This window comes from Globicephala melas, chromosome 1, assembly GCF_963455315.2.
Source record: "Globicephala melas chromosome 1, mGloMel1.2, whole genome shotgun sequence".
NCBI classification, from domain to species: domain Eukaryota; kingdom Metazoa; phylum Chordata; class Mammalia; order Artiodactyla; family Delphinidae; genus Globicephala; species Globicephala melas.
Window position 1 is genome coordinate 161,700,379 of NC_083314.1, and position 24,598 is coordinate 161,724,976.

A 24,598-nucleotide genomic window follows, 5' to 3' on the forward strand; every position below is an offset into this window, starting at 1 on the left:
GGTGGAGGAAGGAGGCTAAAATCTCAAGTTGTACACCTGTTTACAATGTAATGTAGGCTTAGTACTAGTCCAGACACCTTGCAAACTGACAAACCAATCACTGCATGAAAAGCAGCTCCAAGAACAGTGTTTATTGATCACTTACTCTCTGGATTTCTGAAGCACTCTTACCGCACAGAGCTTGGAGCTGTGTGAGGCACTTAACCTAGAAATAGCAGACGCTAATAAGCTTCTAGTCTCTCGCTTTCCCCCTTCCTTCCCAGCACACATGTGCATGAGTGCACATGCGTGAACACGCCCCTCTCATACACACACCATGGTTAAGTCTACCTGGTTACTACTTCTTCCAGTTTCACCTGTAGGTGGGGTGGGGTTTTTTTTTCCTTCCCCCCCGCCACCCCACTTTTCTTAGAAAGGAAATTCCTAAAGTTAGAATGGGGCTTTTTGGACTCTGGGGAAGAACTTATAATCAAGCCTGGAATAAGAGTATGTTCAACAATTGTAAAGGATTAAAAGCCCAGATTTTCGAGCGTTTTCCCTTCTCCACGTTCAAGTCGCCTCCCATATTTACAGTTCAGACTTGAGTTCTATTCTCAGACTCTTCTGGTTTATGCCACTTAATAGCTTTGTGATCTTGGACGAGTCACTTGACCACTCAGCGCCTGCTTCCTCAGCAGTAATTACTACTCCAAAACGATGCCAGAAAGAGTAAGCAGGCAGAGGGAGGCTAATAATTATTAAATGCCTCTTCAGTGCCACTCACTGGGCTAGGTGTCTTGCTTGCATTTTATTATTCACTTCTCCCAATAACTCTTGAAAATCTGTATCATTAGCACTGTTTACAGATGAGGAAACTGAGGCTTGTGGATGCTAAGTAACCTGTCTAAGGTTTCCTAGCTAGAGCAGCGGCAGAAATCAAGGCAGCTTTCTCTGAATGTGGAGCTCCTCCTTTTTTCTTCTAAATCGAGCTGCCTCCCTGAGCCTGTGCCTGGCACATAGTAGGCTTTCGGGAAAGGTAGGTTTCCTTCATCCCTACTCCCCAAAGGACTGTGGGGCAGATGTTTTTGTTTTGTGTTACTTTTCAATTAGATTGTGCAAATGATTTTGTAAACACCACCAACAGGGCCAGGCTTATATCTAAGTAAGATAATATATCTGAAAATAGGAACAGGAAAGACCTACAAAGGTTAAACACGCCCCAGTTATCACTCCAGGTGTGATTTCTGGAGTACGAGGCAAGCCCTGGAAGAGTTACAGTTGACAGGCCGGCCGTGGACTGACCCGCTGCTTGAGATATCGCCTGTGAGACAGTCTAGCAGGAAGGCAATAGGAGCCAAGTTAAACTGATGAGAACTCACTGGCCCAGAGAGGCCTAGACTGGAGGGAGCACAAGTCATTCTGCCTCTTGTGTGTGGACTTGCAACCCTGGTTTCAGATCCTGTGCCCGCCATTTGCAAGCTCTATGGCCTCACATAAGTTTTTGGACCGCTCTGAACCACAGTTTTCTTGTGGGAAAAATGAAGACATAATCCCTGTGTCATAGGTTTGTTGTGAGGAATAAATGAAACCATGCATATAAAGCTGCTGTCCCTGAGCAAGTACCCCCAAAATGGCAAGAATTACCGGTTACCAGCACCAGGCCTAAAGCCACTGGCCTCCTAGTGGATAAAGGATCATTCACATACAGACCAAGAGTCTTCGTGACAGGAGGTACCACTTCCATCCCAGGGAACCTATCTCTCTGTAATCTATCAAAGCCCCATTTCCTAATCTCCTCATAGGGGATGTAAAAGGAAACTCTAAAGGAGGAAGGCTACACTCTTGGAATAAGCTCTGGGGGGAGCATGCTCAGGTGGCAGCACCCCAGTATAGCCCCCGCTTCTCCAAGGTGCTCTTAACCCTGGTGTTCACAGAGTGAGCTAACTTCTTAACCTCAACTGCTACAAAGAGTCAAGAGATACCTGTAGAACCACTGGGTAGGTCTGAGGTATATCCAGTTTGGAGGGTAGGACAAGAAGAAGAGAAAAAAAGGCTGGTGAAGACTTCATAGATAAATTTCCATGCCCTTGAACAATTACTTTGAAAGCCTGGCTGTTTCCCATAATCCGTGTCCTGGCTTAGTTGTGCTTGTCAAGAAGTAGCAGTGGCAGAAAGACTAGCCTACCATGGTTTAACCCAGCATCGGGCCAGTTCAAGGCTGAGATGGAGTAGCAGAAAATGGCCTGCTCTGGAAATGGGGGAGGGAGGTGTGCATGTGTGCTCTGTGGAGAAACTTAGTAAGGAGAGGCTTTTTATAGAGGTCTTTTTATAGCCTTGACTCCTGAGATTTCTCTCTATAAATCCCAGGAATGCAGAGCTCTACTAAATCTAAACAAGGAAGAATCGACTAAAACCATAGCATGAAGAATTTACTTTGTCACCAGACACACAAAAGAAGATTTTTCTAAGTTTGAGGTTATTGATGGAAATTAAAGTATCTTTCTCTCAAGAAATAGTCTTCTTTTACCCAACCCCAACCTACTCTCTTTCTGTGCCATAATCTAGGTGGCTTCAAACCACAGAAATGCACCGTCCCATAGTTCTGGAGATTAGAAGTCTAACATCAAGGTCTTAATCCAGGTCAGTAGGGCCACGCTCCCTCTGACATACTTCCTTGTCTCTTCCCAGCTTCTGGTGGCCCTGGGTATCCCTTGGCTTATGAAAACATAACTCCAATCTCTGCCTCCATCTTCACGTGGCTCTTTCCTCCTTGTGTATGTCTGCCTCTTTACATTGCATTCTTTTATAAGGACACCAGTCAGATTGGATTAGGGGCCTACCCTGTGCCAGTATGACCTCATCTTAACTAATTACATCTACAATGACCCTGTTTCCAAATGAGGCCGCATTCTGGCACATTGGGGGTTAGGAACTGAACATCTTTTTGAGGGCACACAGTTCAACCCATAACAGGCAATATTTGAAGTGAGAGAAAAAAGGACATGGATACAGTATACGATGGCTAGCTGGGAAATTAAAGAGATGGATGTCCTAACGTTAGGCACCAACTTAACATAATGACTGGATCCAAGTTTGTCTTCTGGGAAACCAGTAGAATAACATCCCTCTTTAAACCCTGGAGTTAAGACTGAAGAACCTTTAATAATGTCAATAATAATAATAATTCATCATATCATGACAACAGCAGCTAACATTTTTTAAGTGTTCACTAAGTACCAGTTACAGTTCTAACTGCTGTCTATGTGTTAACCTATCGAATACTCCAGATAACCCTACCAGGTGGCATTGTTGTCCCAGTTTTACAGGTAAGGAGACTGAAGCCTAGAGCGGCTTTCTAATTTGCTCGGAGTCAAACTGGGAAGCTGAAGGTTGAGCCCAGGCAGGCCGGCTCTAGAGCACGCATCCTTGCTCAATATAGAGATGGGCTGCCTTTAAATCTTATGTTCCTAAAGAGCCTTCTGGAAAAGTGCCCTTTACAAAAGAGACAAACACTTAAACAGGTAAAACAGACCATGGTTTTTTATAAAGAGACTTGAGCGTGACTGTGGCTGATGATAAAAATAACTTATGGGATCCTCACTATGTAACATGCTTAAAGGGATCATTTTCCAAATCCCAAATCAGGCTCACAGCCTTGCCATTCATCACATGCTTACTCTTTGCTAAGTATGGTCCTCAGTGCTTTACAGACATCGCATTTAACCAGCCCATGAGGGAAATGGGGTCTCATTTCACTCCTGAAGAAATTGAGGCCCCAAAGGTGACTTAACTTGCTCAAGGACACACGGCTAATGTGTGGCCTGGTTAGAATTTGAACCCAGGTCTTTCTAACACCAAAGCCCATGCTGTTAGCCAACCTGCTGCAGGTACACGGTCAGCCATGTGGGTGTGCACAGATCAGGGGCCCTGGAAACTACAGCCCGCAGGCCGAACCCAGCCCACCTCCCTTTTTGTAACTACTATTGTATTGGAACACAGCCCCACTCCACTTAGGACTTGTCTGTGGCTGCTTTCGCCCAGCAGAGTTGCATGGTCACAGCAGAGCCTAAACTATTTGCTCTCAGGCCATTACAGAAGTGCCAGGCCCTGCCGTAGGCGAGGCAGGCTGCACGGCTGCCGTAGACGAGGCAGGCTGCACGGCTGCCGTAGGCGAGGCAGGCTGCACGGCTGCCGTAGGCGAGGCAGGCTGCACGGCTGCCCCGTCTCAGAGCAGTGAGACTAAAGTGCCTCCACTGCAAACACTCAGTGTTTCCATAACCTGGCATTAACTGTATGTTCCGTCCACAAGAGACCAAATCCTTCTTGTTCCTCTTCACATTCTTCCGCCAACCAGCACCAGCTTGTTATGGAAACACTTGATAAATTATAAAGAAAACAATGAGCTTTTGGAAAAAGTTTGTTCATTTAAATGTATGAGGTTCTGACCTTAACCAGGTAACTGTGGTTAACATCACCAATGATAGACCTATCGATAACATGTATCCCTTGAGATGAGGCGCTGGGAAGGACACGACATCACTTCTGTGGTATTTTTCCCCAAAAAAGGCTAACCTCGTTCTAATCATGAGAAAAAAAAAATACACCAAACAAACTCAAATTGAGGGGCAGTCTAGAGAATAATTGACCAGTACTCGTCAAAAATGTCAATGGCATGAAAGACAGGACAAGACTAAACTGTCACAGATTGGAGGAGACTAAGGAGGCATGACAACCAAATGCTATGTGATATCCTGGACCAGAAGAAGGACCAAATAAGGTCTGTAATTTGTTTAATAATAGTGTATCTATGTGACATTCCTGGTTTTAATCATTATACTGTGGTTCATAAGAGTATATAGGAACTCTTGGCTATTTTCCCAACTTTTCTGTAAGTCTAAAATTATTTCAGAGTACAAAGTAAAATAAATAAATGCATCCCAGGGCTTTCTTAAAATTTATGTGTTGGGTTCTGTTTCACAATGAAATTGTTCGACTTTGATGGCTGGGACTGTGTGGTCAGTTTTAACGTCTCATCCTTCATTTCTGCTTTGTGAGCCCTCATTTATTTGCTTGGGTTTCTAGAGACACTAAAGGAGACAACATGCAGAGGACTGGGGAGAGAGAGGGAACTTTCTGCGGTGGTTTGAGCTGAATCCATTTGGACTGCTTCCAGCGTATCAGTAACCTCAGACAGCTGCCAGAGACATAATCAGATCAGTGCAAATCAGGACACTTAGGTTGATGCAGTAACTTAGGGAGGCATAAGGAGACCTCCCCTCGGGCCCCTGAGTCTAGAGAGCCTGAACGCTTTGCCAATACTGACTTATTCCTGGACAGAGAGGCAGCCAGAGGAGAGGCAGAGCCATAGCAAAGAACAGCGTCGCCTGCCTCTTCAAACTCTCTGTCCCCCGAGCCACTACAGGGGTGATAACAGCAGCAGCCTCTGGGGGGGAGACTAGACCTCTCATCGGCCGTCAGTCTCCGCTTCCATAGGAGAAGCCCACCCCACTCTGCCCCAGGGCTTTAAGCTCCATTTGGAGGGCTTCGTTTTCAGTTTCTTTCCCCTCTACTTCCCTGGAACCTCGGTCACAGCTGTAATCCGCAGCAAATGGATTTCCCTGACCCTCGAGACAAAGGCCTAGTGTTCTCCAGACTCGGTGGCTCCTGGGAGGGCAGAAGCATCAGCGTTTCTCCAGCTGCCGGTCTCAGGCCCTCTGGGCAGCAGAGACCTGTAATCAGATCGCTGTCTGGAGCTGGTTACAGTCAGCACATCACTCAAAGTGGTCCCTCGCGGTTGGGATGGGAAAACTGACTAAAGTACGTATGAATCACAGCCTTCCGAGCTCCGGCTCACACAAAACCACACAGTGAGTTGGAACCCAGAGAAAAAGAGACTCTCAGTTCTAGACATTATAGCCATTAATCAGATTTGGCCTGGGTTCATAGTAGGAGTCCACAGGGATGGGTGGCCTTGGGGGGAGAAGTAAGGAACTGGTTAGAAGGAGGAATAAGGGTAGGAATTAAAAGGAAATTGAATAGGGGTGTGTAAAATGCTTAATGCCGAGCGAGTTTAAGTGTTCAGATTTTCTAACGTGGGGCCCCAGTTCGGAGTGTTAGGAGACTCCACATGTGCCTCGGTGGCCCTCACTGAGCCTTCAGAGCTTTGAGCCCACAGAGCAGAGCTTTGAGGCAGAAGGCCTTAAAAACTTGGGTTCAAAGAGGGGAACTATAGTAGAAAAAGTTTGAAAGCTGCTGTATTGTTCCACGCTTCCTAATTAATTCTGTTTCTTTCCAACAGAAGTTCCCTTCCACCAGGAGACCAGTGAGAAAGTGACATATGGCAGGACCCTAGCTTCAAATTTCCCCTTAGGGCAAACTCCAGCCCTCTGGTTGAGCAAATCTCCACCATGAGTCCAGCCGGTTTTCTGGGGGTGCCTCCGTGTTCATGCTGCTGCAGGACAGTCAGCGGAGCCCTCTCTCCTTGAGTGACTCACTTCCCCAAAAACTAGGGTTCAGTTTTTGAGTAGGAAAAACAAGGGAGATTGTGGTAATGTTCGGTTTCTTAGATCGTGGTAATGTTCGGTTTCTTAAATTGACTGGTGGGTACACTTGTGTATTATCCTTTGTATATTATATATAGAGAGAGGTTATTTTGTAATATACAACATTTAATAGACATTAATTAATAATTAGGGATTAAATTCAGCAATCGCAATTCCTTAACACCTCTGAAAATCTAGTATGCTCCAATATAGACTTTGGCCAATGGCATTGAAATAATTGCTCAAGGTGAGATCGTGGGTGAGGTCTCAGAGGGTGTAGTGTGGGAAGAGCTCTGGCTTTGGCGTCAGACTTGGTTTTGCATCCTAGTTTTGTGATGACCTTAGATAAGTTACTTTCGTAAGTCCTTCATTGACAAAATTGGCATAATACCTACCCCATGAGGGAGGTCACGTGTATATATAAAGCACTCACTATAGTGCTTGACACATAACAGGTGCTTAATAAGTAATCAGTATTATTAGTGTAGATACTGTTGATGGAAGGCACTGAAATTAAATCACCAGCGCTATATGTTTTAAAGTAGTTGGCAAGAATTCTGAAGATGAGGTAGAAAGGAAGCAGAGCTTTCCAGTGAGAAGTAGGATGGAGTACGGCGTGTTTCAAGCAATTTTGTTCAATAAACATTTATGGAATGAAACGCTAGGTATATACGGGGAAACAGGATACGATCCCTACTCTCCAGGAGTTCAGAGTCTAGTGGGGAAGACAGACACATAAGTAAATCACTTTCTTGTGATGACAAGTGCTAGGAGAGAGGTAAGCACAAAGTGTCTTGGGGTAAGTCAACCAACTGGATGGCTTTAAGAAAGAAATTAGGACCCAGTGTGAAGCAAGAGAAGCGTTAGAGGACGCTGCATTCAGTGAAGGTTTCACAGAAGAGACACAAGTTGTTCTGATGATCTAGGGAGCTGGTTAAGTGAAAAATGGAAGGCAGGCATTTCAGGGGAAGGGAACAACATGAGTAAAACCACAGAGGTAGGAAATAGCCAGTTTGGTGGTTCCTCAAAAAGCTAAACATTGAACTCCCATATGGTCCAGCACTTCCACTCTTAAGTATATACCCAAAAGAACTGAAAGCAAGGTCTCAAACAGATACTTGTATACCAACGCTCATGGTAGTGTTATTCACAATGGTCAGAATATGGAAACAACCCAAGTGTGCATCAGTGGATGAATGGATAAACAAAGTGTGATATATACATACAATGGAACATTATTCAGCCATAAAGAGGAATGAAATTTTGATACATGCTACAACATGGATGAACTTTGAAAACATTATGCTAAATGAAATAAGCCAGACACAAAAGGACAAATATTACATGATTTCACTTATATGAGATTTCTAGAGTAGACATTCATGGAGACAAAGTAGATGAGAATTTACCAGGGGCTGGGCTGCGGGGGAGAGAGGAATGGGGAGTTATTGCTGAATGATGACAGAGTTTCTCTTTGGGGTGGTGAAAATTCTGGAAATAGATAGTGGTAATGGTTTCACAACATTATGAATGGGCAAGTTTTATGTTATATATATCTTACCAGGATAAAAAAGTTAAGAAATAATGAAGGTGTACCTCTACCTCACACCATATACAATAATTAATTCAAAATGGATCAAAGACTTACATGTAAAAATTAAAACTATAAAACTCTTTGAGAAGAACCTAGGTGTAAACCTTCAAAACATTGGATTAGGCAATGGCCTCTTAGATATGACAGCAACCATAAAGAAAAAGTTAAATTGGACTTCATCAAAATTGAAGAGCGGAGGAGGTAATCACGAGCACATGGGTATGTGGTCTTTGGGAGAAAAAAAGCAGATCTACGAAACCAGAGCAGTGGACTCACATTGTAGAATATAAGGTTAGAAAAGTGGGATGAAGCTAAGAGATTAATCCTAACCCACATATACCACCCCCCAAATAGGTATTCTTATTACCCAGTTTTGCAGATTAGGAAACTAAAACTAAGAGAGGTAAACTGCATTGCCCAAGGCCATACAGCTAGTCACAGCAGAGCTAGCATTCCCAGAGCTAGGATTGCCTGACTCCATGCTCTGTCTCCTTCAGCACTTTGCCTCTCTTGGGAAGATTGAGAGACCAGAGAATGGGCAGAGGGAAGGGCTGGCCATCTGTTCCCCTACAGCAGTGACTACCCAGCAGAAGTGTCAATCTCGGCACTCACAAAGCCTACAGTAACCTCCTCCACTTTCCCTCTGTCACACCACACATGCTCCTCAACACCCCACTCTTCTGAACGCCAGCAGGTGTGGTCTCATCGCTCATTTGGCAGAGGGTCAGCAATATTATTTGTATCTTTAACTTTGTACTTCGTGCCCCGTCCCTACCAACTAAGAAACAGAGTCCAGAGGTAAGGAACAGGCTTCAAAGGATTCAGGAACCTCTACAATTGTAAGTACATTTTTTTATACATCTGTGCATTTTTTCCTGGGCAAGAGGCCTTAGGTTTTACTGTTTCTAATATGCCTTCAAAAGTTATGAACCCAAGGGCTTCCCTGGTGGCGCAGTGGTTGAGAGTCCGCCTGCCGATGCAGGGGACACGGGTTCGTGCCCCGGTCCGGGAAGATCCCACATGCCCTGGAGCGGCTGGGCCCGTGAGCCATGGCCGCTGAGCCTGCGCGTCCGGAGCCTGTGCTCCGCAACAGGAGAGGCCACAACAGTGAGAGGCCCGCGTACAGCAAAAAAAAAAAAAAAAAAAAAAAAAAGTTATGAACCCGAAAAGGAGGATCCATGTCATCTACCTCTTTTCAATTTCCAGTACTTAGCAAACATACCCCACATGCGGTAGATGTTCAGGTTGCGAAAAACTAGGAGCGTGTTTATTCGGGAACGTTCTAGAGGTGGTTGACAAGGAGTGGAAGGTGGGACAGGGCAGCTTTATGCTGTGAAAGCAGAGAAAGCGTGGGTTCAGGTAGCTCAAATGTTACTTCTCCTTTGAAGCGGTCCCTAGTTTCTTAGGCAGAGTCTGTCCTTCCCTCCTGTGTGCTTTGCAGGAGAGACTGAGAGGGAGCCGGAGAGAGAGAGTGTGTGTGCCCTGGAGAGACAGCTGTAGCCATCAAAAGTGGGAGCTGGAACCGAGAAAACCGGCCAGCCAGCGAGAAGGGGAGGGAGAGGGAGTATGCGCTGTCCGGAGAGTAAGGGCATGTGCATGGGAATGAAAGAGAGGACGTGCCTCATCAGGCCTGGGGGAGTGAGATGGCCAGGCAGGGGGACCACGAGAGAGAATGGGGAGGGAGCTGGAGCCAGGGAATGGGGCCCAGAGTGAGCCGGCTGCAACTGGGAGAGGGTCTGAGAGAGAGAAAAGAGGGCAGGAGTGGGGAGAGAGCTCATCTGAGTAACCAGAGCAGCCCGCCAGGGTCAATGGAATGAGGGCTAGAGGGCGGGGGTATATGCACATGTCCAAGAGAATCAGACAGCGAGGTGAGTGTGAGCACACAGGAGGGTGGGGAAAGGGAGGGCAGGCGTGAGCACAGGAGTGAGAGAGGATAGGGCTGAGGAGGCAGCAGCAAGAATGGGAAAACCAGGGGCTGGGGGCAGAAATTAACAAGACAGAAGAGGGGGAAAGCGGAAGAGGGTATGCAGAAGCCAAGAACGAGGTGATGAAGACAGGAGGGAAAGGCATGCTTGTTAGCAGAAGGAAGGGGGCAGGCGGGCAAGAGACCTCAGGAAACATATTGTCCCCACGTTACTAAGGTCAGTCTGTCTGTCTGTCTGTCTGTCTGTCTGTCTGTCTGTCTCTCTCTCTCTCTCTCTCTCTCTCTCGGAGCAGTTGCTGTCTTGCCTGTGCAGTTTTTCCATAAACAAATGCCACACTTTCTTTAGAATGTTGTCTTGTTTTATTTCTCATCAAGGATTGAGTATACACTGTGCCCAAGATCTGCCCTAGCTGCTGCAAAAGAAAAAAAAAAAAATAGAGCTGAGGCTTGATCCAGGATGTAGACTGCCCTCTCCTTAACTTGCTGTGGCTGCTGCCTTGTTTTATTTTATTTGTTTATGGTTATAAGGACTAATACTTCCGTTGAGATTTCCTAGGGTGGGATGCAAAGCAAGAACTGAAACCCAATTCTGATCAACAGTTTGGGAAAGGGAGGTGGGCCATTGAACTAAGAAGAGACTTTGGGATTCTGTGGGATATTCCAAGCTTGAATCTAACTCCCATTTACTGATCTGTTGCTTGGTGAGCCTCAAAATCCCAACGGAGCCTCATCTCGACAACTAGGTTGTCAGTTTCTGCAGGATCAGAATTATGCCTTCTACTGCTTTCTGTCCAGCCAATGCTTCCTTCCATGGAGCGTAAGATGAGGTAGATTCCAACTGAGCAGGGCACAGGAAATACTTGTAGACTTCGCTGTTTCATCAACCTGCACCACCAGCATCATCATAAGCATCCTTAACAAGTGCGTAGCCAAAATGAGGCCCAGGGCTGAGTGCAGTTCGGGACAAAGAGAATTCATGGAGGATGGCCTTGCCCTGTGGCAGTCAAAGCAGACATATAGAAATTAGGGGAAATCACTGCTTAAGGACCCAGGTCATGAGTGCTGTTTGCTTTGCCTTGGAAGCCATAGGCCTCTGAACTTCAACTTGCTGCCTGCCCACTGGGAGTAACCTGGACTTCCTCACCCCCAACATTCCTGTCTTTGAACCTTCATCTACACTTTTTGCAGCCCATGGTAAAAACTCACCCAGGCTGAGGCAGGCATCCTGAGGAATGCTGACAACCTCCAGAGGGAGCACACTGGGAGGAAGATGGCGGGACGTTAATGACTATTTTAGTTCTTTGCACTAATGTTCTCAATACTGTGAAAAAATCGTATTATTTTCTTCATTTATTAAGTTGGCATAATCTTCTGCAAGAAGAGAACTGAATGTCTATGATGGGATGACAAAGAAGTGTTGTTTTTAGGTGTAAGAAGGAATGGGTAGAAGGAAAAGCATGTATATATATATAAAAATTAGGATTTTAGGAATAGCATGAAAGAAGAAAAAGAGAGGAACTTGACCTAGGACACGGGCATGACCTTCCCACCACTCCTTCCTTCTCTCCCAGCCCTTCTCCACTCCTTGCCTCAAGGGGATGCGCAGCTTCCAGTTCTGAATCCCAATCATCGGCTGGTCCCTCAAGGAATTTCTAGCACTTCTACCCTTAGTGGCTGGGATAGAAGTTCCAGGAGGCTCTGCCAGTTCCACCTTGGAAGAGGATTGATCTACTGGAACCGGACAGTGGGAAACAGGCTGGGGACAGTTTTAATAACCACAACAACAGCCAATGCCTAAGGAACACTCAATATATGCTCGACACCCCACTAAGCGCTTTGTATTGTTCATTTACTTTATCCTCCCATCAATCCATACGCTCTTGTGTCTGCCAGATTAAGACAGGAGGTTAGAGAAGTGTGACTTGCCAAGGTTTCCCAGCTGGTAAGTGGCGGAGCCAGGACTCAAACCTAAGTCTTTCTGACTCCAAAACCTGTGATTTTCACCAAATTGCTCAATGTGGTGCCCTGCTCAGCATTGGATCAGAGAGCACTCAGTGAGTACTTCAGGAAGGAAACAGACTCCAAACACACTCAGAGCTCTTCTGGTTGGAAAACAAAACAAAATGATCACTGCAGTTTATTTTATTGCCTCTTTCTCTCATTCTGTTCTCTCTAGATTTTGGATCCCATTTCTTTCAAGAACTGCCTATATAAATATGGACAAATAATAATTTCTCTGATGTCCAGTTTCTCTACCCCAGTGATGAAAAGTTTGATGGTGTGAGGAATGGTCCCTAAGATCACTGCTAGGAAGCCCATCGTAGGGGATCCTCCTAGGCTGTTTTTCATCTCCTCTAGCAGAATAAGTCGTAAAATTTAGATTCAGGCTGACCTGATTTCACACCTCGCCTAGTGAGCCAAGCCTAGCCCTGTCCTGATGGCAGGGGTGGCTGCAGACCTCAGTTCAGAAGTAGTCCCACACAGGCTGGTAGAGAGCGGATACCCACGTGTGTATTCTCTAGAATGCGTTTGTTAAGCATTTCCCTCCTGCTTCTTCCCTCCCAGCACCTGCCTGCTCATCTGCCACCTGAGCGCCCTGACTGTGCCATCCTGTAGGCCATGGAGAACGAGCTGCCCGTCCCCCATACGTCTAGCAGCGCGAGTGTCGCCAGCAGTACCAGCGGCGTCAGTAGCAGCAGTGGCGGCAACAATAGCAGCAGCGGTGGCAGTGGCCGCCCCACGGGGCCCCAGATTTCTGTGTACGGTGGCATTCCTGACCGGCAGACTGTGCAGGTGAGACGCCACCTGATTAATCATCTCAGGGCTAGCCAGGAGGACGTGTTGGCATGGTCTGGTAGGACAACCGGGGTGCTAAATCTAGAATGGGCATAAGGGCGTGTGTCAGTGGGTAACTATGTGTGCAGCATTAGAGGAGTAGTGATACTAGATGGATTCAGTCAGGGAAGGTTGGGGAGAGTGGGAATACTTAGCAGATCCAAAATTTCCTTTCTTATCTGGTGACTCAGATCCCACAGTGCCGTTTGGGGAGGATAAACATGTGAAATCATAAAGGACACACAAGTGAAAAGAGCAAAGAGAAAAAATGACTAGAATCTGCTCAGCCACAACCTAGATCCCCTACCTAAGTGACCACTTCCTTGTACCAAATCTAAGTTTCTTACATACGGAGGACCAAAATAGAACCCCAAACAATCCTTTGTCTTTACAGCTTTTTGCCTTCTTCCCCAAAGCAGCGGTTTGCAAAGTGTCATCTATGAGGCCTTCCGGGTGACTACACACTCTTCCAAAATGCAGTCATGACCATGTTTTGCCGTCTGCCATGTGCCCCGCACTGTCCGAAGCATTTTGCTTATTTATCTTCTTCTCCAGCTGTGAGGGTGGTTATTATTAGGCACAATTCTGTAATTGAGAAAACTGAGGCTCAGAGAAGGTAGTGACTTATCCAGGGTCACCAGGTAAAGACAAAAAAGCTGAACCTGATTCCCCCCAAACCTGTGTTCTTATTCACTACAATGTCTGATTGAGGCTCCTGGATAAACTAGGGAGAAAAGAGAGACCACAGCCGAGAAGCGTTTATTCTAGTAGCTTTGCTATTGCAGTTTGGATGTACTAGATGAGTGAGCTCATCCTTCTCTGGCCCTAGGCCCGGATTAGGGGATGGAGGAGAAGCCACAGCAGATGGTGAGAGAGCCTGAAAAGTCTAGTTAAAGGAGACCCCGTCAGTTACTCTGGAGTCTTCCCTCGCCCAGCTCTCTCTGCCTCACACTTAATAAAACCATGCTTCCATCCTTGCCACCTCCCCCAGCCTCCTCCTCTGGCCCCTCTGCACATGAGTATTTTAGCACCAATTTCTAGCAGCTGATGTTAGGATGTGCCCTCCTGCCCTGCACCACAGTTCTAGGCAAAAGGGATTTGAGGTTTCTGCTCTGGCAAATGGAGTGACCCAAAGTTGTGTTCCGCACCCAAGCAGAACCATTGGGGTGCCTCCTATTTCTGTTCCTTGACATCCTCCAGTGAGAAAAAGTCCATCTCTACTACTGCTGTCTGGATGCTTGGGGGTGCTTTTAGGGGTCTAAGGAAAACAAAGAGGCCTAGATAAAGGGAATAAGAAGAAAAAATTCGGGGGAGAACAAGGAATAAAAAGAACTGAGCTCATGTAAACCAGGACCCTCAGAGGGGAAAGTACACTGAAGGAAGTGGGTGGAGGAGTTGGGATGGGGTGGGGGTATCTGGGGAGACTCCAGAGCCCATGGAGAATCTGTGATATCAGGCTGTTTTTACAGAACCCCAAATCTGAGCCCAGAGGTTGTTTTGTCCGAGAGCCGCCAGCCCCTAGAAGTCATGTTAAGCTGGAGAGAGCTAGACTAGAGGCTCACTTGCCTGGGGTAGAACAGCCCTGGAGCCAGAGCAGCAGAGCGAAGGGTGGGAAGTGGGCCAGAGCCTAGCGAGGGCCCATGTAGGGCACCGCATGGGAAGACAGCAGGAAGGTGACCAGGTGAGAAGGGAGGAGAAATGTACGGGGCTAAGGAGAAGAAGGTAGAGGGTCTCAGGGCTGGAGGAAAGGCATTTGCTTTTCCTTGTTCCTGGGGGTGGAGAAGAGGCTTTGAGGGATGGGAGGGTGGGAAGGGATCAAAGAGCAGCCTTTCATCATCTCCCAGAGACTGTGGCTCAGCCAGTCCCATCAGGAAAGAGGGAATAGCAGTAAGGCCACGGAATGGGAGATGGTGGCTCAAAAGAGAGTGATAGAGAGAAGGAGGGAAAGAGTAAAAGAGGAAGGCAGCATCCCTGTAGCTGCAGCATCCCTGCTGTGCGAGGCCAGGGGGACCATCTTCTGAGGGACCGATAGGACGTCCCAAGCAGCCGGGGGCAGCCCCTGCCGGAAGGGTGTTGACCTTGAGCAGGTTTGAGTTTGGCTGGCTGTGTGTTCAAAGCTCGAATAGGCTGCGCTCCGGACTTGTCTCTTTCTTCCCACCCCTTTCCTCCTCTCAGCCTTGTTGAACTTCGGTTCCCTCTGTCATCATCATCCCCGCAGTCCAGTTAGACTCATCTGAGGCTGCAGAATGGCGGGGAAGGGGGTACCTAACAAGCCTGGCATGGGACCCAGTGTCACCAGAGGCTTAAAGGACTCCTGTCTCCTGAGCTCCCACTGCCCCGAGAGTTGGTGGTAGTGGCGTGTGTAGCCCATATCGTGGAGGAGCAGGGAGCCTGTGTGCTGAGGAGAGCTGCTAGATGGGCAAGGCAGGAACGGGTGGAGCTTTGCACACAGGCGTCTCCCCGGCTCCCTGGCGAGTGGGGTTCGCAGGCCTGGTCCTTATCTGAGCAGCTAGGGAGAGAGGGTGTTGAGCAGGCTTGGCCGCAGCGCGGGCTCTTCCCCCCCACCCCGCCCCCGCCCTCTGCAGGTGATCCAGCAAGCCCTGCACCGGCAGCCCAGCACGGCGGCCCAGTACCTGCAGCAGATGTACGCGGCCCAGCAGCAGCACCTCATGCTGCAGACGGCGGCCCTGCAGCAGCAGCACCTCAGCAGCGCCCAGCTCCAGAGCCTCGCGGCCGTGCAGCAGGTAAGATGACGTCACAGGAGCATCGCAATGCCCCCGAAGGAAGGGGCAGGAAAAGCAAGCACTGCACACGTGTGCCCATGCGTTCTCTTAACGCGTCCTCACAGAACCACTGCGAAGTGGGTGTGATCGTCATCCCGAGTCCTCTGACAGATGAGGAAAGAGGTTTTTGAGAGGCTAAGCGCCTCGCCCGAGGCCACACAGCTCTCAAACAGGGCGGCTGGACCTCTCTGCCTGCCTCGCCCAAGGAGGGACTGGCGGGGGCCTGCCTCTCCGCCTCACCACACTGCAGGGAGGGGGCCGAGGGTGCGAGGAGGTGTCCACAGGAGAAGGCCATTGCCCATTCAGCTTGCCTGTCTGCCCTCAGTGGCCGAGAAGAGCCCAGACATGCATTCGACAGAATCTTTATGCGCCCGCTGCCAGAGTTCATGTCGGGCACCGAGCACGCCGTGGACCCTGTCCTCTTGCAGCTTGTGGTGGGGAGACAGCAAGTAGTCAGAAACACAGATAGACAAGGAGACGAAGTAGCAAACTACCAGAGCGCTGATAAGCTCTGCAGAAGAGCAGAGCAGCCTGCTGTGGCTGAGTAACAAGGAGGCCCACCTTACGGTGGGTACAGCTGGTGGGGAGGGGGGAGCCTGTCTGCTGGAGGAACAGTGAAGCCGACACTGCAGGATGAGAAGAAGCTGGCCACGGGGAGGACGCAGGCTGGATGTTCCAGACAGTACGTGCCCAGCGCTCCACGTGGGGGCCGGTGAGCCGGGTATGATAGAGCGGGTGCAGTGGGGTGGGAGCTGAAGAGAGCTGGAAACATTGGTAACAGTCACAGCTGGCGGTTCGAGCGCTTATATGTAAATGCTCCGCCTCGTGTAATCCTTTCAGCAATCCTACAAGGTAGACACTGTGGTTACGCCACCTTATACAAGAGGAAACTGAGGCACTTGCTTGAGGTCACGTGGATGAGCCAGAATAAGGGTTTGACTCCTTACCGCTGCCCTATAGTGCACCCTGCGGCAGGTGAGAGCCGGGGGGGATGACTGGAGGAGGTCTGGGCCTCTAGTGATGAGAATTCTCCTTTCCTAGGCAAGCCTGGTGGCCAGCAGACAGGGGAGCACTTCAGGCAGCAGTGTGTCTGCACAGACCCCCGCCCAGTCATCCTCGGTGAGTAGGATGGAGAACAGCAGGCAGAGCCCACAGCTCCAGGACCAGCTCCTTCCTCTTTGCCCAAAATTCTCTTGGGCTTCCAGACCCAGTTGTGGTGAATCCTTAGCCGTGGAGAACCACGGCTGGAACCTGTTACTCTTACCAGAAAGAAAAAGTGCATGCCGCTTTCTAACTTCTTTTAATAACTCCCCGTCATCTTTCCAATGTCAAGGCTCTCTGTTCATAGCTCAGTCCTCTCCCCATCGGATCCTCCCTGCAGCTCTGCACGTAAGCCAGAGATGCAGCAGTGCTGGGGGAAGATCCAGGGCCCACAGATCAGAGCTGGTCCTAAAGAAGGCTGAATCCACCAAGGGACAGAAGAGGCAGAGAGAAAGAAATGGATGAAGCGGGGCAGAGTTAACCCACAGAACCTCCTGTTTCCTACTTGGCGTGCCTCCCTCCTCAGATCAATCTGGCAGCCTCCCCGGCAGCAGCCCAGCTCATCAACCGGGCTCAGAGTGTCAACTCAGCAGCAGCCTCAGGCATCGCCCAGCAGGCTGTCCTCTTGGGCAACACGTCTTCTCCAGCCCTGACTGCAAGCCAAGCACAGATGTATCTGCGGGCACAGATGGTGAGTCCCCAGCCTGGGCCACGGCTCAGGTGGGCCGGGAGGACGGAGGCAGAGAAGTTGGGAGCTGGGCAGTGAGAGAAGCGTGGGGATTAGAGAAGGGTGGGGAAGAAGCACTAGGGGGACAGTTGGCAGGAAAGAAGGGGTGGCGTAAAGAAGGCGGCCTGGAAGGCTGAGCGGGAGCTTGGTACAAGCTCCATGACGCAAGGGAAGGTGGGGTTCCAGGCTGAAATAAAGTTACCCATGATGGCTTCTTTCCCTCCCCTGCTAGAGTGAAACAGAACTATCCTCTTCTTATCAGAAACCACTCCCCAAAATTAATTAGGGTAGAGAATGCAGGGATCTGTGCCCAGGCGGTGTGTACACTCAGACACGTAAGATAAACAAGCGCGCAAACATCCAAGTACCCTACAGAAGTGGGGTCTTACCCCCCTGGGACAGTCCTTGCAGGGACGGGCCACCGGTAGTTCAGGGTCAAAAGTGTGTTCCAGCCCAGGTGATGAAGGTGGCAGCCAGCTCCGGGACATGCGGCTGCTCCCCCGCCTTCCCAGCTGGGCCCCATTCCCATCAGGGTCACCCTGTCAGCCATTCATCAGGCGGGCTTGCTTGGGCCGAATGGACTCAGGACGGCATCAGCCCTGCACACGCATACCTAGAGTCCCCCCTTTACACCTGTCCCTAAGGTGCAAAGGCCCATAGGAAGCTGAGAGGTTCCTAAGATTTAGCAGAATTTCCCGTGAAAGCAGCAGCATTCGCCCTAGGAGGCAGGAACATCTAGCTCTACGCGGGACTCAGATCACTGCCCCCATTCTGAAGAGTTCTCCCTCCAGCTCCTCGACACACTGTCCTAAAGACTGTACAGTCCCATCCCTCCCTCGGCTCCTACAGTCAGAGCTTGACACTGGGAGCTTTTCTGGGTCCTGCTCCAGCACTTCCGTCCTTGACTCTGAGCTCATTGAGGTGCAGCTCTACTGCCAGGGAACAGCCCATTAGACACACGTGTGGACTAGACTTCCACTTCTCCAGGGGGCCGGGCAGCCCATGTGACACCGCCCAAACCTGCTCTGTCTTCAGTTTACTCTGACCCTTGTCCTACTTAACTGCCCCCACTGGAGCCCTGCAGCCTGGCCAGGTCCCTGCCCAAAGTGGGGTACTGGTGCTCAGAGGAGCAGACACGCTGTCAGACACCGCATGTCCCCTCGGACACTGAGCTAGTCTCGCAGGGGCGGGGGTGTCATGCAGAGACCCTCAGTCCCTGCACTCCACGGAAGGAGATGCAGACACGAGTACGGCTCTGGGGGCTCTGGTTCTTCTACCGCTGTTGTCTCTGCACACGCACGTACACACACACACATACACACACAAACACATAAATACACACACACATAAATACACACACACAAACACATAAATACACACACACATACACACAAACATAAATACACACACATAAATACACATACACAAACACACAAACACATAAATACACACACACAAACATAAATACAAACACACACACAAACACATACACACACACATACACACACAAGCACATAAATACACACACACACACAGCCTAATCTGAATTTGACTAAAAAAATGGCCAAAAGAATGCATCTAATTTGATCTCTTCTGGTGGAGAGTCCTGTTCTGACCCAGACCTGGAGTCCAGAGCAGGTTAGATTTAGAACATGGTCCCAGGGCATCTGTCGCAGCACAGGGGCCCTGCTCCCCGGGACGCTGCAGAGAGGGACTTGAGGGTGTCCTGCGATTGTTGGTCCCTCTGGGGTGAGCTCTTCGCAGATCCTTCTGAAGTAAACTTGACTTGGGTGCAGTCCCAGAATGGCCCCCACCCGTGGCCCTTCACTGCCCGGCCTGGGTCAGACCACGCCGAGCCTCTTGAGAGTTTCGGGAGATCCCCTGGACTCTTTCCCTGTCGTGCCTCCCCGCATCCCCAGTCCACCCCCTGGCTAAACTGTGTGTCCTGTGGCTGAGCCCACATTGGGCAGGTAAAAGGCGGCTGTTTCCTGTGATTCCAGGCCCAGCCAGGTAACCTGGTGCAGGTAGCTAGGAGCCTAGGCGGCACTGTTCCTTTGTCCCCTCAGCTCATCTTCACGCCCACGGCCACCGTCGCTACTGTGCAGCCTGAGCTCGGCACTGGCTCCCCCGCCCGGCCCCCCACCCCCGCCCAGGTGAGGATTCCATGCTTGTGGGAGGGCAGGGGGGTGGGCACCCCCGCAGAGGGGCACTGATAATGGGTATGGGCCCAAGCCCTGGAGGAGCTCTGAATGTCTGGAAAGTTTGGGATGTTCTGGGAAAACAGGTGGGAGACAGGGCGTCCCAACGCTCCTACACTTGCTCCTTAATTCACCGCTGAGAAGGCTTCGGCCACTCTTGACTCTGTTTCGAGCCCCGAACACAGAGCAGGAGTCAGCAGCATGCCGTGATTGCCAACAACGGTGGTCATCTCTACCTTTTTACCTTACACCCTCCCCAGGATAATCTCTGTTGTTGTTGCCTTTTAAGAGGAAAATTCCACTCTGGTTACACATGCTAGCACCTCTAGGAATCAGCAAAAATTGCATGGAAGAGGGAGCAAAGATGAGTCCTGGGTCCCTCCCTTCTGCTGGGAGTACCCAGACACTGCGGTGGCTGTAAAGATTCTGTGGGCTGCAGGGGAGAGGAACCATCCCCAGCTACAGAACGGGAGGAACCACCTGGTAGCAAGATTAGCAGATTTGTCAGATGTGAGTCTGGTACAGCCTCCGTGTGTCCAGCAGAGGGCACCAGGGACCAGGTTGAGTAAGCATGCTCATCCCGGCGTAAACCTGATTCTGAGGACAGGATAATCCTTGGCCTGGGGACCTTGCTGGTCGATTAACTTTCACTTTTGCCCTGGCCTTTTCCAGTGTGGGAAGCCCCGTGCCCACCCTGTATCTAGGAATTCTTTCTAAGTGGTGTGCAGCCCATCCTGATAGTTTGGGGGAGGAGGGGAGGTAACAGAAGGGAGAGACAGCCCGGCCTCCCTGCCTGGGCCTGCCCCAGGAGGGGCAGACATCCCTCCTCAGAATTTAGCTTCTTCTGCTGATGAATCCAATCGCTAGCACTCTTTCTGTCTCCTTTAGAAACTCTGCTCCGGGTTCCTCTTTCGGCCCCTGTCTCATTCTCTCTCTCTCTCTCTTTCTTTCTGATTTTAACAACCCGCTGTCCCGTTCAGCCATTCGTGGATCCATCCCTAACTCCTTCCCTGTATGAATTGTGTGTCGGCATTGCTCCTACCCACATTCTCTGGACTCCTACAGACCCCTCTTTTCCAGGTACAGAACTTGACCCTCCGAACACAGCAGACACCAACTGCAGCAGCCTCGGGCCCTACCCCCACTCAGCCTGTCCTGCCCAGCTTGGCCCTGAAGCCCACGCCGGGTGGTAGCCAGCCTCTGCCTACCCCATCACAAGGCAGAAACACTGCTCAGGGTTCCCCTGCAGGTGCCAAGCCTGCCATAACTGACAGTGTGACGGAGCCACTCAAGAAAGGAGATGGCAACAGCAGTGTGCCAGGGAGCTTGGAGGGTCGGGCTGGGCTCAGCCGAATGGTACCTGCTGTGGCAACCCACCCCCTCATTGCACCAGGTAAGGGCTCCAGGAAGAAGGATCCTATCCCAGAAAACTCAGAAGGACTATGGGTCAGGGGGAAACTTTCAAACTTTCCTTTTTCCCATGGACGTGCTAAGATGTCAGCCATGTGTCTCTCTTTCCCCTCCTACAGCTCCAGATTCTGTTTTAGGCTTCTAGCCTAGCTTTAAAGAAGGAAGCCACATCAGTGGGAATAAATGAGACCTTCTTCACAATGGGCATAATGGTGATTCTCAGGGTACACAATCATAGCTCTTCACTTTGAGAGTGGAGGTTTGGCAGTTAGACTATTTCGAAATTCTCTAAGGGTCAGCAAAAAGGACAGGGGCTAGCCAGAGGCATGTAAGAATCCCACAGGGAGATGAAGAAGTGGGAATCTTATTTTCTCATCATTCAACAGACATTCGTTGACTAATATTCGCCAGTTATGTTGCCAGTTCTGGGTGTGCAGAGATAAATAAGACGTGGGCCCTGCCCTCCCAGGAGGACACAGTCTGGAGAGACAGACAAGTACAATGCAATATAGGGTGATAAGTACTATAATAGATGTGAGCACAGAGGCATTATATAGCCTGGCGGACAGGAGCTGAGAAAGGCTTGCTGGTGACGGTGACACTTGAGAATAAATCTTGCAGATTAAAAAAGTAATAATCCAGCAGATTACTTGTGAGGCAGATTCTGTGAAGGGGATGAATCAGTATTCCCTGGGGCTAAACTCCCTGCCTGCTAACGTTCTCCCAGTGCTGCCTATTGTAGGCAATCTTTAATGAGAAAATCTGCCAGGAGCCCCAGAAGCCAGACTTATCAGTCTCAGGAATAAGACCAAGCTGTCACAGCACAGAAATGGAGTGGTGGGCCACGTGGCTTTGCATTAAAGAGACACTCACCCTGGTCACATCCCTGAAATAACCACTAACCCTCTGTCCTCATCCAGACTATTTTACCATCCAATCTAACCTGCATTTTTTTTTTCTTGAGAGCCTACTTTATGCTTGTTACTAGACTAACCAAGATGGTCAAAATGTGATTTCTTACCTAAAGGAGTGTGCAGTCAAAAGGAGGGAGCCAGATATATAAGCAAATCCATTCGATTTCATAAATACCATTGTAGGAGTAAGTATGAGGTAAGTGTGGGCCCAGGTGGGCACCTCAGTGCCAGACAGGAGGGGTCAGAGATGCTGTCCCTCCAAGGAAATGGCACTGAGTATTGAAGCAGGAGTCATTTCCCCAACAGACAGAGGAGGGGAAGGTATTCTAGACAGACAGTGGGAGGCGAGCTGGGGAGAATCTGAATTCAAGTCCTTTATTCACCCTTTTGAGGCTTCAAGGACAGATGTGGTCTTAGCCTCCAGTGGTCACTCTGAGCTGAAGCAGGTACCTCCCTGCAGAGGCCTGACTTACCTGTGGCTCCAGGCGTTTCTCCCTATCCGGCATTACTTTCTCCAGAGACTAGTCTAGCCGCTTCCTTTTATGGAGAAAGAAACTGAGGCTCAGAGGGTAAAGTCTGGAGGGTCTTACCCTGAGCTGATAGCAGCTGAGACTAGAGCAAGGAGCCCAACTTAACATTTCTTCTACCTTCTCATGCAACCTACAAACCCTTGAGCAACATCCGGGCTTCAGGACTTCCTGAGAACCCCATTTCTGCCCAGGCCAAAATGTAACCTCTCCTTAGATCTAAGCCAGCCCCCCAGATTCTAAGGACCTTCAAAGGAAAAACCAGTCCTTAGGGTTCTTCCTAAGCTCCTAGGCAACCCTGGGGCCTCAAGAAAACTGGACAGAAAGGGGACAAGCCCGGATAAAAACCTCTGATGTAGACTAGATAATATGCTGGGCTTTTTTATGTACCTCACCTCTTTTGACCTTCAAAAGAACCCTATAAGGTAGATGCTTTTATCCATTTAACAGATGAGAAAACTGAAGCTCAAAGCGCTTGCCCAAGAACTTACTATAAGTGTCACTCAAAGTCACATCAGTATTACATGGCAGAACTGGAAACCAATTCCTCATCTGGAGGATGAGTCAGATCCTATGTTCTTAATCATCAAGCCATATTTGCCTCTCTCAGTTCTTACAGGGGGGCTTCCTAGGCCTTTCTTATTCCTGACCCAAAGCTCGAAGAGCCTGACAGTTCTAAGACTGTTCTGGGTTTTACAGAGTCTAGTGGAGGGCTCTCTTCTCTTGAGCCTGGTAAAGGGGAAGGCCCGTGAGTTACAGACTGAGGTCCAGGGCCCCAGGTGTGGCCTGAGACTTAACAGCATGTGGCTATAGGCAGTACAGAGACCAGTGGTTCCCCAGAACTTTCTATGGAGCAGCTGTGAGCTGCAGACCACAAAGACCGTCTCCCCAGTGAGACGAATCAGTAGGCTTTGCATTGTTCCTGTCTCCCACCGTCCCCTCCTATTCTTCCCTTCCTCTCCCACCCCTTCCTCTCCATGAGCCCACTCCTCACGCCCAAACGGAAGGCAGCAGGGACGTTTAAGATGCTGCAGACCCTCTCAGGGCCTCTAGAACAAAAAAAGACTGAAATGATCCTCCTGACCTGATGGGGGGCGGCCTGGAGCAGTACCTGCCTTGGGTGCCACAGTTCCCCAGCGAGGAGGTAACTTCTGGCCTCCTGCCCAGGAGGAGCCTGGGACTGCGAATGAACGGAGGGATCAGAGTGCGTGCGCATGCGTGTGTGTGTGGGTGGGTGGGTGGGTGTGTGATAGAGGGAGAGAGAGAGAGAAAGAGAGATGGGGAGCAGAGTGGCAGGTTTTTGCTATTGGAGCATTTTTGTAGCCGGCTGGCTGGTTGCCCCCAGGGAAAGTAACCAGTGGAGACTTGTGGCTGAGGCAGTGTGGGGAGGAGAGCAGAGAGGAATGCGTTCTCCTGGGGGCTGTTTCCTCCCGGAGCAGGCAAACGCTCTAGTCCCAGCTGGGACTGCTCCCACTGACAGCTGTTTGGGGGCAAAGCCCCTCCCCCATGGCAAGCTCCCTGCTGTTCCTGCTCCTGTCACCTTGGCAACGGGCTTCTTTAGGCTCCGCAAATAGAAAAGGTCCCTTATGCCCTGAAAAGGCGTGGGTTGGTGGGTGGGGGAGGGGAATAGGAGGCGGAGAGCAGAGCAGAGAGCTTGGGCTTCTCGGTGATCTGAGGACCCAACCAGGAGGGCAGAAGAGGCGCAGGCTGCAAGGTCCCATGGGCCTGGCTTCCAGAGGCGCCAAGACCTGGGGGAGCTGGGCCACAGCTCCTGATAGGAGGCTTGGTCCTTGGAGTCCTCGTTCTAGTGGCTAAACTCAAGGTCTTGGATGCACATGCAGGCTCAAAGGTGAGGGGAAAGTGGCTGCCAGGAGGGAGATGCTGCGATAAAAGAGAACTGTCCCGTCATTGAAAAGCCTGGGCCCTTTTCACACAATTGTGCTCCAGATGCCAGGTCTTTGTTGTGTCTCTTCATCCCTCCTCAGGTCTCTGGAAGGAGAGAGAATTCATTGTTGGGAAGGCCTGCCACACAGCAGCTTTGTTTTATCACAGAGAGGGTTTTGTGTCAGGGAGTGGTGATCCTGTCTGTGATAGGTGGGACAATGTGATGTGTGCTGATTCCAG

At 49.8% G+C, this 24,598-nt stretch overlaps 1 protein-coding gene across 6 annotated transcripts in view; it reads left to right on the forward strand.

The window, feature by feature from the left end:
* PHC2 (polyhomeotic homolog 2) overlaps positions 1-24,598 on the forward strand; it is a 102,600-nt gene that overhangs the window by 40,895 nt on the left and 37,107 nt on the right. For 4 of the 6 annotated variants that reach the window (XM_060308176.1, XM_060308172.2, XM_060308183.2 and 1 more), the window contains exons 2-7: positions 12,605-12,832; positions 15,460-15,618; positions 16,699-16,776; positions 17,225-17,389; positions 19,426-19,578; positions 20,704-21,016. In XM_060308176.1, coding sequence (XP_060164159.1) covers positions 12,659-12,832; positions 15,460-15,618; positions 16,699-16,776; positions 17,225-17,389; positions 19,426-19,578; positions 20,704-21,016 — 1,042 coding nt within the window. In that variant the 5' untranslated portion in view covers positions 12,605-12,658. The remainder of the gene's footprint in view (positions 1-12,604; positions 12,833-15,459; positions 15,619-16,698; positions 16,777-17,224; positions 17,390-19,425; positions 19,579-20,703; positions 21,017-24,598) is intronic. The other 2 variants (XM_030870220.3, XM_060308199.2) reach the window with 2 other exon arrangements.